Source organism: Leptosomus discolor, chromosome 4 (genome assembly GCF_034619465.1).
Source record: "Leptosomus discolor isolate bLepDis1 chromosome 4, bLepDis1.hap2, whole genome shotgun sequence".
NCBI classification, from domain to species: domain Eukaryota; kingdom Metazoa; phylum Chordata; class Aves; order Leptosomiformes; family Leptosomidae; genus Leptosomus; species Leptosomus discolor.
Window position 1 is genome coordinate 57555881 of NC_141394.1, and position 12453 is coordinate 57568333.

Consider the following 12453-nt stretch of genomic DNA (forward strand, 5'->3'; position numbering starts at 1 on the left):
ATGACCTTCAGAATTATGTCCTGACCAGTTGATGTAGAGAGTATGTCACCTTCTATACTAGTAAATTTTGCACTTTGGGAATGCAATGATGCAATTTCAAGAGGAATGTTTCTTCCCTATTCCTGAAGATAGTTTAGCATAACAGTTAGAAAAGTTTCCTAGTTTGTAGTGTCTGCAGCATCCAACCCTTTAGGAGAAGGAAGGTCCAGAAGTAATTTCTTTGAGAGATTTTTAGACTTCTGTTAAACCAAAAAATGATCTTCTTAGCCATCTTCTGCTGAGTTTGCAGCTGAATTTAGTGTTTCTGACACTTGGGGTGTTCGGAGGGGAGAAACAGATTTTGGGATCCAAAACATTTGTAGGCAAGTACATAGGGTCTGAACATCTGTTTTAGCCAAGGTAGTGTAGTGCTTCTGCACATCTGCAGTAGTGTAGCTTTTAGTGCAGTTTTTTGTTGTTGTATGTGTGTAATTTCATAAACAACAGGGTTACCTACAGATTTATGGATTACTCTTGTCAACATAGGTATTTAAATTCCGTCTACATTGTACTTAGCTCTCCCCTGATGCTGTTTTGGATCTGGCCTACAATTCCTTAAGAAACTGTGAAGAACTCTCAGTAGAAACCTAAATGCATCTTACATTTAAATAGTTTGGTACAGTATGTCTGCTTTTAATATAATGTGATAAAGAAAGATCTGGAGATAACAGCCCCCCCTTAAAATACGTTTCACTGATTATACAGACTATCTCTGTGGTTAAAAGAAGTGGCTCTATTTAGCTTATTCAACATGCTTAAGAAGTAAGTAAAATGAGTATAATTCTTGTTTGTATCTAACATTCTTGTAGAGAGAGATAGCCCGGAAACTTGCAAATCCTAAGCAGCCAACAAATCCTTTTCTGGAAATGGTCAAATTTCTTTTGGAAAGAATTGCCCCTGTACATATTGACTCAGAAGCCATTAGGTAAGTTTGAAAGATCATGCTGACTCTTGGGGTTTAGAATAGTCTGTCCTAGCAGTAAATATGGGGTTTTTGGGGGTTTTTGGTTTTTGTTTTTTTAAAATAAACCACCACATTTTATGTAGATGTCTTCGTTTCCAGCAGTCTGGAAAATGCAGTTTTTTCTTTTGATAATTCTTTGCAGTCTTCTCTGCAAATGATTTAAAAAATATAGTAGTTGTTCCCAGTGAAACTGCTATTTGTGGGGCTTAAGGTGAAAATGATGATCATAATTTTCACATAGTTCATTGCAACACAGTCTTCCATATAGCAGTTGAATTAATTAGCTTTTGTGGGATTGTGTAAGAGAATGTTTGGATTTCTTTTGAGACTGGTCTGGCAACCTAATTACATTCTCAAACTCATGCAACTATGTGTGGATATGAATGCTGCCAATATGGTGGGGATTTTTGGGCTTTGGGGGGGTTTTTTGGGTTGTCTTTTGTTTTCCTTTTCCCCTGAAAGAATTAATTTTGCAGAAAGCTAAGACAGAAGGAAAAGGAATAATAGAACAGCTTGATTAAAAAAAACCCAAACCAACAAAGAAACCAAACAAAAGAACCCAAACAAAACCTAAAACCAGAACCCAAACACCACAACACTTCTCCCCTCAACGAACTGTTGCCTTCCCTTTATTTATTGTCAAAACCAAGTAATCTTGCTGATATCTCCAGCTTTAACATTGTACAATGTCACATTCATTTGCCTTTTTTCTTTTTGTATCTCTTATTTCAGTGCACTAGTAAAACTAATGAATAAATCCATAGAGGGGACAGCTGATGATGAAGAGGAGGGTGTAAGTCCTGATACTGCTATTCGTGCAGGACTTGAACTTCTCAAGGTAACCTGCATTAATGCAGCTATTAGTTGTAATGGAAGGGACAAAAGTGGTATGACTAATGAATTCATGTTAGCAGGCTTGGAATAGTTATTGTTTAGGTAATTAATTTTTTAATGTGTTAAAATATTTGGTTATTAATACTCTCTTGAGAAAAGAATAATGGAAGAGATGTTTTTTTGGAAGAAGTGTTTTTTGAAAAGGGTGCCAAGAGTTGAAATACACACTTAAAGCAGAAATTGATTTTTGCTTAGCAAAGTCATATAGAAAAAAGTGCAGCGGTAAAGTGAGAGGAAGAGAAACAGGGAAATGAGGACAGGCATGTTCTTTGGGTGCTGTATGATACTGGAAGGAAAGCAATCAATAAACTAAGAGGCAAGTTATGTAGAGAAAAAAAAAGAAGGGGGACAGGGAACTTGTGTTCTCAGTTGTGAAGAGAAATGGCTGGGGGAGAAAGGATTTGAAATATCTGGAAAACATCTATGATGGCTTTGGCAGTTCACTAATGAGAGACTTCATTTTCAATATGTTACAAAGGGCAATATGAAATGTAGGAGGGAATGGAGGGGAAGGTTACGTAATTAAAATGAGACTTTTCAGAGGTGGAGTTTATGGAGACATATCACACCAAATTTGGTAACGGCAACCATAGTAGAAATAGTTATATGGAAGCATGCAAGAAAGTAATGTCTGTTCGCTAATGTAGCTCAGAAACAAAATCTGCCAGGGTGAAGGTTTTGTTGCTGTGACATGGATATCTTTGAGAATGTTATTTCACACATTGATACTCACACAAGTAGGCAACTCTGATCAAAGAACCCAAGATAAGATAAATCCAAAGAATACACAAAATACATGCAACTTTTCATTGTTCTCCCTACCTTATGTTATCTGAACTTTGCTATACTTAATGTAGTTTTGCTTTGGGGTAACCTTCTGTTCTCTCTTGTCCTGCCTTGAATCTCTGCATGCTTAATTTCTTGTTTGACGTTTCTCCTATTTAACAGGATATGGTATATTTCATTAGCTTTAGCTTAAAAGGACAGTAATATGTTTTGTTTGTAGATATCTTAACCTTCTTGATTTCTTTTCTGCTTGGAGACTATACATTCTGGAGAAATTAAGATTTCAGTTTGGTTAAATTAAGTTGAAAAAAAAGCACTTTTAAGTAGATTGGAATATAAATGAAAACTCTTGAATAAGTGTTCATTTTAATAAATGTGTTTACATATTCAGATAACGTAGTATCTTGCAGAATATTTGGAATAGGGGAGGACCTGAAGAACAAAGAAAGCATAGATGAATTTATTTGAAAATGCCTATATCACCTCAAAAATATGGTTATTGAATGTAATAATCTCATATGAGCATGTAATAGCTATTTATGTTTGTGGTAATGCTCATGAACAGCCATAATTTTGTTTTTCTGATTAATTTACTGTGAATAAATACACCTTTTTTTTTTTTTAATGTGTATCTACAGGTTCTGTCCTTTACACATCCTACCTCGTTCCACTCTGCAGAGACCTATGAGTCTCTGCTGCAGTGCCTCAGGATGGAAGATGATAAAGTAGCTGAGGCAGCCATACAGATTTTCAGAAACACGGGTCACAAAATAGAAACAGACTTGCCACAGATAAGATCGTGAGTGTATTCCTTTACATGCTGCTTTTCATGCCTGGAATTCTGCCTCTTGATAGTTTATTCAATATGTTGTCCCTAAAATTACTTTATAGTCTTGTAAATATGAACAGCTTCTCTTCCATCATTTTGTATTCCTTCACTTTCTGTCTCTGTTTCTAAATTTTTTTTAAATTCTGCGTTCTTGCAATTTTTGTGTATTTGTTGAAGATGTTAGGTACTTCTTAAAAACTGTCTTATCATAGATACATTGAAAACAGTGTGTAGCATGTTTCCCAGGTTACAAAATAACAACAGCAAAAATACGGCGAAGATGTAATCGCTTGGCATAATTTCTACTCATATCTGTCCTTCACAGAATTTTTCTGTCTTTGTAAGGAATGAAAATAGAATCTCTGATGGTTAGCAGCTCTGTTTGTTATGAAGCAAGTTGGGAAACAAGATCCAAAAGCAGGCATGAATTCTAAAAAAGAATAATTAGCTGTCTGTAATCATAGTTATGCAATTCATGCTTTAACTGTTGATTAAAGCTGCATAATCTACTAGGTATTCACAGGCTATTTAAAGCCTTGTGGGTAACATCTGAAACTTTAAAATTAGCCAGTTAGTAACTAACTAATCCAGATTATAAAGCACAGGTTTCAAGTTCTCATATATTTAAACAGTATCTCTCACATTAGCATGGTACAGCTTAAGTTCTCAGTGAATTGAAGATGTAACCTCAGCGATTCTTATGAATTTGAATCAGGTTTTGAGCGAAAGAAAAATATTACCTCACATGTGAGACACCTTTGAAGACATTTGTAGGGGTGAAGAAAAGGAAAAGCCCAGCAATCCCCTTTAATAGTTTAGTTCCCAGGGTAGTCCAAATTGTCTATAGTTCCGTACTAGAGTTTAGTCAAGACTGTGGATTGCTGCAGTATATCATCTTCTGTCAAAGGAGCTGGTATTGCTGATGTTTCTTTTGGCTTCATACCATAGCCAGGTATTGCTGAAGTATAGTCTGACCAGTCTCAAATTACTTGAAAATGTAACTGTGAGAATGGAGGTCTAGCCCTTGGCATGGTTTGCAAACATGTCACCTTAACTTTCTGAAAGCCAAACCAGGTTGGTATTTACACTGATGCAAAGAAAAAGAAGTCTGAGGACCAGATGTTTCAGATTTCATATATTCAGAAATCTTTATCGTAAACAAAAGATTACATATAATCAGTAAGATAGTTTTTCAAGTGATTGTTTTGTTTAAAACTGCTTGTGTGAGCAGGTTGCTTGCTGTCCTTTGAAGTAGCGTTCACCTAGCAGTAGCCTAATTTCTTCCTCGTGTGGAAAACAAATAGGTTTGTGCACCAGTTCATGGACATGGACTGCCATGTGACTCTAGGGTCTGATGGAAACAGTGGTCATGCTCAAAGAGAGCCTATGGACCATGTGTAAACTTGTAGGTGTAAACAGGTAAAGATGCATGTAAACATGTTGGGTTTCGCCTTTTGCAGATATATGTCAGTTAGGGTGTGACCAGGTATGGTTTGTAACTGATGCACCAGCGCTTGGCAAAGGCCCTTTAAAGTGCATGTAGTTAGACTTTGAAGGTTAGGCATTGAAGTTTATTTGAACTGTAGTTTTACTGAATTCTGATTCTTATTTAATGAAATTTGTGGAATCTTGGCAGGTTTGAGAAGAGACGTTCTCCCACTTTAGGCTACTGTTAACGTTTTTCTAGGGGTCTTTTCTTTATTTTGGGGTTTTGTGTAGTTTTTGAGGAAATGTTTGAGACTTCATCCTTTCAACCCTGCAAGCTCTTCTTCCACCTCTTGTTGCTGATTTTGTTTATGTAGAATGTGTCTGTGAAGACTGGGTGCTAAATAGTCCATGTACTGAATGCTATATTCATAGAACCATAGGATGGCTTGAGTTGGAAGGGACCTCAAAGATCATCTAGTTCTAACCCCCCTGCCGTGGCAGGGACACCTCCCCCTAGGCCAGGTTGCTCAAGGCTCCATCCAGCCTGGCCTTGAACACTTCCAGGGATGGAGCATCCATAGCTTCCTTAGGCAACCTATTCCAGTGTCTCACCACCCTCAGGGTGAAGAACTTCTTCCTCATATCTAGGCTAAACCTGCCCTCTCCCAGATTCCAACCATTACCCCTCGTCCTGTCACTGCAAGCCCTTGAAAAAAGTCCCTCCCCAGCCTTCTTGTAGGCCCCCTTCAGGTACTGGAAGGCTGCTATAAGGTCTCCCTGGAGCGTTCTCTTTTCCAGGCTGAACAACCCCAACTCTCTCAGCCTGTCCTCGTAGGAAAGGTGTTCCAACCCTCTGACCATCTTGGTAGCCCTCCTCTGGACTTGCTCCAGCAGCTCCATGTCTTTCTTGTGTTGAGGGCTCCAGAGCTGGATGCAGTTTTCCAGGTGGGGTCTCACAAGGGCAGAGCAGAGGGGCAGAATCGCCTCCCTCGACCTACTGGCCACACATCTTTTGATGCAGCCCAGGATACGGTTGGCTTTTTGGGCTGCAAGTGCACACTGTTGGCTCACGTTCATCCTGTCGTCCACCAGCACCCCCAAGTCCTCCTCCCCAAGACTGCTCTCCATTCACTCATTGCCCAGCCTGTATCTGTGTTTGGGATTACCCCGACCCAGATGCAGGATGTTGCACTTGGCCTTGCTGAACTTCATGAGGTTAGCCTGGGCCACCTCTGCAGCCTGTCAAGGTCCCTCTGGACGGCCTCCCTTCCCTCCAGTGCATCAACCTCACCACACAGCTTGGTGTTGTCAGCAAACTGGCTGAGGGTGCACTCGATGCCACTGTCCATATTGTTACTGAGTCTTTCAAGAAAGCAAGAAATTTTTTTTAGATATTTCTGTATCAGATGCTTTCTAGGCAATTTTGTTTTCTTGTGTCAGTTGCTGGGTGAGTTGTGTGGTAAACCTCATGAGTTAGTGTCTCAGACAATGACTTCTCAGGAGACAGGCCTGCCTTCCAGCTCTCTGTCAGAAACGGAACCAAACAGGCTGACCAACCTTGACCTGGTGTCTGGAGTGGCTTCTGCCCTGCTCTTTGCTGCAGTGGCAGCTGTTCACTTGAGTATACATCGTGATTAAGACCAAAATTAAAGCAGTAAAGGCCTATAAACACACTGATGTTTAATGGTTATTCCTAGCCTTCATAAATTTTCTTCAGCCCTGTCACGTCCAAGCTCGGATAACAAGCCTAGGAGTTTACCCTCACTGAACCTGTCAGGTTCCTCCCCCCTTAGATTTGGCTTCCTAAACAGCCTTATTTTGATCATTATTTTCTTTCATGTTTAATTTTTCCCTGTGGGCTTTTTTCTGCTTAAATGTTACAGTCGGATGTTCAACAAGTATTACTAAATACAATTCTATCCTGCTTTTTACTTTATGATTATCATCTATTCTGAACAGACTTCAAAGGAATGCTTGATTTATAAGACAGTGAGGATAGATTTGTATAGATGAAGAGCTTTATATTTTGTAGATTGCAAATTGCATTTTGAAGTATTGTGTTTAATGTTCGCAGAACACTAATTCCGATTTTGCATCAGAAAGCAAAAAGAGGCACTCCTCATCAGGCAAAACAAGCTGTTCACTGTATACATGCCATATTTTCAAATAAAGAAGTGCAACTTGCACAGATCTTTGAGGTATGTCTTGCTTTTTTGTTTCTAAGATTCGTTTCTGTTGTTCTTAATGGATACTAGTAATTAACATTAATATAATTCATACTGTTTATTAACAGTTTATGAGGTCAGGAAGCCTACAGGTGTGTGGTAGTCAAGACGAGTCATTAATTTTACAGTAGTAAATTATTGATGTTTGTGTCTTACAGTCATGATTTGGTAATACTCTGATGTCTGATAGATAAGGTATTCCTTTTTGTCTACACAGGAAGAGTTAGGGGAAAATAAGCTAAATATGCTGGAATGATCTACAGTAAATCCCATGAGGACACTTTTAGCAGATACTAAATGAGAGACAGCATCCTTTACTTTCAAACTGCATTAGATTATCGTGCTTTTAAGGTCCGTTGCACGTACAGCACTTTCTCACCGAGGAAGTTAGGGCAGAATATCTGCTTGACTATAAGCTCAGGTGTCAGCTTACTGCTTGCTTACTGCTTGCTTAGACAAGTTGCAAAGCAAAAAGTCACCTTATACAGAGCAGAGAGGTTATTACTTTTCACTGTAATCTCTTAGATAATAACATTATTAATCTGCACTTGTAAAATATCTTAGGTTTGTAATCTTGGCTGTCTTTGAACCTATGCATAATTCAGAAGTGTAAAAAGCTTTGTATTAAGCTTACAAGGTTTGACCTCTGTTTAGACATCTGTGAGAGTGCATGTTCCCTCCCTAATACCAGAATACGATTTAAGGGTGCTGGGCGATACAGCAGCATGGAATTATCCTGATGGTTGTTACTGGGAAGGGAAATACTGATCACTAATAGGAATGTCCCTGGTGGTTTCCAAGCTTTTTTTACCTGCTATTATTTTCTGCCATTTGCAGTTACAATTCAGGTTTTCGCAACTCCTGAATAGAACTGAGTCAGAGTTTTCCCCATGTCTCCCAGGTTTGAATGTGTTTCACTGTTAAAATAGGAAGAGAATATAAAATTTGTTTTGCCCTTATCTCATGTGAGATTTTTAGTTACTCTGTTAATTAGGAAATCTCAATCTTTCTCCGTTTTGATTTGCTAGCTTTATTAATTCCTAAGGAAAAACTGTGAAACTCATCAGCAATCCAGCAGTAAAATAATTATTTTTAGGCATACTGGCTTAGTTATCTATAGGTGAATTTTGAATTTTTGTTTTTTCTTCCTCAGCCTCTTAGTAGAAGTTTGAATGCTGATGTACCAGAACAACTTATAACTCCATTAGTCTCATTGGGTCATATTTCTATGTTGGCTCCAGACCAGTTTGCTTCTCCAATGAAATCCGTTGTTGCAAACTTCATTGTGAAAGATCTACTAATGAATGACAGGGTAAGATTTTCCTTTTTTTTTTTTAAGTCCTTACTATTCCATTTGCCTGTTATTAACTCTGTGGGGAACAGAGCTTTTTTGTTAAATGAGTCAATAAAGGAACATTTTATAAATGGCTAGTACAGTGATAATTGCATTATGAAAGATGTTTGCATGAAAAAAGCTTAGTCCATTACTCTTTTCTGCTTTTACATCTGCATTTTCTGTATGGGTTGAACCAGTTCTTAAACTTACATGAATGTCTGTAGTCAACAGGTGAGAAAAATGGAAAATTGTGGTCTCCAGATGAAGAAGTTTCTCCAGAAGTACTAGCAAAGGTGAATGATTGGTTCTCAGTAATAATGTGTATATTTGAGATTAAAACTTTACTTATTTCCAGGTTGTGCAAGGGAGAGTATTAGAATAAATCCGTTCAAATACTTGTGTATTAGTCTCCTTAGACTATGCAGTGTTCTAGAGTTTTTGTGGATTAACACACACGGTTACAGAACTGGTAGAAACTATGCATTTTGGTGTCTTCGCTTACCGATATTAATAATGCTGAATGTTTAGAAAATGAAGAGATTCAAAAGTTTTAGTTTTCCTTACAAGAAAGGTAATTTGACTTTACTGACTGTAAACAGATTTAAAATAGAGACCCTGATGATTTTTTTTTTTCATTCATCTTTTTAGGCTATTTACTGTGAATCTAATTACGGCCATTTCTAGAAATGTTTATCTAGTTGCTCTTATTTCTAATCATGTAGCAAGTATCCTGCATCCTCTAGATGCACTTGTGAGAAGACACTGAACCGTAGTTGAAATGTCCTGATGTCGCAAAGACTGCCACTTCCTTCTTCACTCTGTAAATATTTACTGCTTTGTTCTGTTGCTTTAAAAATGTATCAGCTCTGATAAATAGGAGTCTATGGAAATTTCAGTTTGGCAGCAGTAGGTTTCAGTGCCTTATGAACTTCAGTAAGTTCCTTGTTGATTTGTTTGTGTTTGATAGGTGCAAGCAATTAAACTTTTGGTACGCTGGCTGTTGGGTATGAAAAACAACCAGTCGAAATCTGCAAATTCCACACTCCGGTTATTATCAGCTATGCTCGTCAGCGAAGGAGACTTGACAGAACAGAAGCGAATCAGGTCAGTGAATCAGTTCTATTGTGGAATTTCCAAGAATATTAATTCTTTTGGAACTCTTTAGAATTTTAAGGTGAGTGCAGTGTTGGCTAATGGGATGATAGAAAAGGGATCTGACTGGAGTTTTAATATTAGGAGTGGAATGGCAGTATGAAAATAAGCTTGACACTCCCTCTTTCTTGTAACTTACTAATAATCTAACTCAGAACCCTGTAGATATCTTGATAGTAAAAGACATTCTAGGGAGTAAAAGACCTGCAGGAGTATCTTTGAAAACAATTCAGTGATGAGATTTAACACACTTAGGAGTTGGGTGATCTTCGGTGGAGCTTCTTCACTCCAACGTTGAGGTAACGTTGCACCTCACCCTTTTTCTGACGGTGACGGAAGGAAACAGAAAATCTGTGGCAAAAATGCTGCTTTCGTTTAGAGAGTAATATGAAAACACAAAGCCTGACTCTTCTCATTTCACTATTTTACTGTAGTAAGTTTTTTGTGGGGTAAGCAGAGCACCTGATTTTCACAAATTTGGTTGGGTTAATTTAGTTTGATCTGAAGCTATAGAACTGTGATCTGATCTGACAGACAAAAAGCTTAATTACTCATTGATCTTGTAAAAAGAAGAAATCATGACATGCAAGTGATTTAAGGATAGTTGTGGTGAGTTGTGGGTTGTGTTTGTTTTTTTTTTTTCCCTCTCACTTTTGTATAGTAAATCGGATATGTCTCGACTGCGATTAGCTGCTGGTAGTGCAATAATGAAGCTTGCACAGGAACCCTGTTACCATGAAATAATTACCCCAGAACAGTTCCAGCTCTGTGCACTTGTCATTAATGTAAGTAACTGCATTTGAATTGAAGTGACTTTTAATTAATTGATTTCAGAGTCCTTACATCTGAGATTTTGTTGCTGCTACTCTATTTTCTATTCCTGACTGCAGCTTTCAAAGGAGTTCTTGAAATTTTATATATTTATTGTGCTGCACCTGTTGATATTTTTTTAAATGTCCCTTTAAAAATCCCACCTTGAATGCCTCTTTTTTTTTTATTAAAGACCAGGATTTTTATGGTTGCACTCTTATGTTTTGTGTTGCTATAGGATGAGTGCTACCAAGTGAGGCAGATATTTGCCCAGAAACTGCATAAGGCACTTGTGAAATTACTGCTCCCTTTGGAATATATGGCAATCTTTGCTTTGTGTGCCAAAGACCCTGTGAAAGAGAGAAGAGCACATGCCAGACAGTGCTTGCTCAAAAACATCAGTATACGAAGAGAATATATTAAGCAGAATCCTATGGCTAACGGTTAGTATTTCCATAAAAATTTTTAAGAATACAGTAGTCAAATACTAAACTGGAAGGGAGTAATCATTAAAACTTGAGCAAATTGCTTTTGTAAAGAAACACTGCATAAGTTTAATTTGTTTCCTCATCTTTATATTAGACACATTAAAATCTAAATTTACCTAGTTTAGCATTAGCATAAACCGTAAAATACTCCTCTGTACATTGCTGAGAATTATACATGTAAAATACAATTGTTACTGTGGTAGTTCTTTTGCTTAAAGAAGTAAAATTTTGTTTTCTGATACTTTAGGCTTTATGAACTTCTTCCTGAAGTAAGACAAAGTAGTTTTGTAGCAGTAAAGCTCATTCATTTATTTTTATTATGAATCATTAAAAGTAAAATTTGTAGGAAGAAAATGCAAGTCAAAATTTTACATTCCATGTTTGAAAAAGTAATACTTTGAAAAAATGTTTCACGTGTGTGTGTAATATAGAGGTTATTTATGACTTTTTTGTTACTTTAGAAAAATTGCTATCATTGCTGCCTGAATATGTGGTACCGTATATGATTCACTTACTGGCACATGATCCAGATTTCACAAAACCTCAGGATATTGATCAGCTTCGTGATGTCAAAGAGTAAGTGTCAAATGATTCAGAAATTATTAGGCTGAGAATTTTTTTGTGCTTGGAAAAAACTAATTAGGAAGAGGAACTCTTTATCAACAGTATTTTGCAGAACAGTAATCTTGGAAATGTGTAGCACTTTAACCAAGGGAAGAAGGCATCAACAACTACTTAGCCCAAATGGTAGCCTGTAGGTCACACTATAGTACAGGAAATTAGTGAGTTGTCTAGGCTTCCTTTAAAGTGAAGTAATGATTTTTAGATTCTTGTATTTGTGCCTAGGAATATCTGTAGAATTTCCCAACACACTTAAGAGATGCCAAGTGATGTCAGTTCAGATATTTTGGAACTTATAAAATACCGAGCTTCTCCAAGACTTGAAAACATCAGAGTCCTGCTTCACTGGAAACGCTGCCTTTTTTTTTTTTTTTTTTGGTACTCTATGCAAACCTACTATAATTCGTGCTAAGCTTGCTGCTGACTTGTCATTTGCGCTGTTCATCTGCAGGGCAGGCTTAGTGCTTCTTCATGTATTCAGCACAGATTATTGTACACAAGCTTGTCATACAGGAACTTGTTCTGTACTCTTTCCAGTTCAAGACCTTCTTGTGTGCCTCAAATAACCTTTCATACCTTAAGTATAACTTTTCCTTTGTTTCTTGTAATGAGTTGTAAAAAACAGTTAAATTTAACACTTCTAAAAAACTGTCAAAGCACGCCCTCCCCCCCCCCCCCCCCTTTGGTTTTAGTGGTTTAGTTTTTTCTTGTATTTATTTTATTTTTGGTGGAACTGTGAGCTATGTTGTTTTGGTATTACAAAGGCATGTATAACCAACCACATACTACAATATACATCATCAGAAAAGCAGTTAATTTTTGGCACAGATAGACCAGTTCACAACTTAATTCTTTTTGCACCTTCATTTGTGAGAGTCCAA

General features: G+C 37.4%; 1 protein-coding gene across 1 annotated transcript in view; it reads left to right on the top strand.

Annotated features, from left to right (window-relative positions):
- PDS5A (PDS5 cohesin associated factor A) overlaps positions 1-12453 on the top strand; it is an 84148-nt gene that overhangs the window by 55316 nt on the left and 16379 nt on the right. Inside the window, exons 17-26 of the mRNA XM_086464779.1 lie at positions 849-964; positions 1736-1841; positions 3322-3482; positions 7015-7138; positions 8319-8477; positions 8726-8794; positions 9469-9605; positions 10315-10438; positions 10702-10906; positions 11413-11527. Coding sequence (XP_086320905.1) covers positions 849-964; positions 1736-1841; positions 3322-3482; positions 7015-7138; positions 8319-8477; positions 8726-8794; positions 9469-9605; positions 10315-10438; positions 10702-10906; positions 11413-11527 — 1316 coding nt within the window. The remainder of the gene's footprint in view (positions 1-848; positions 965-1735; positions 1842-3321; positions 3483-7014; positions 7139-8318; positions 8478-8725; positions 8795-9468; positions 9606-10314; positions 10439-10701; positions 10907-11412; positions 11528-12453) is intronic.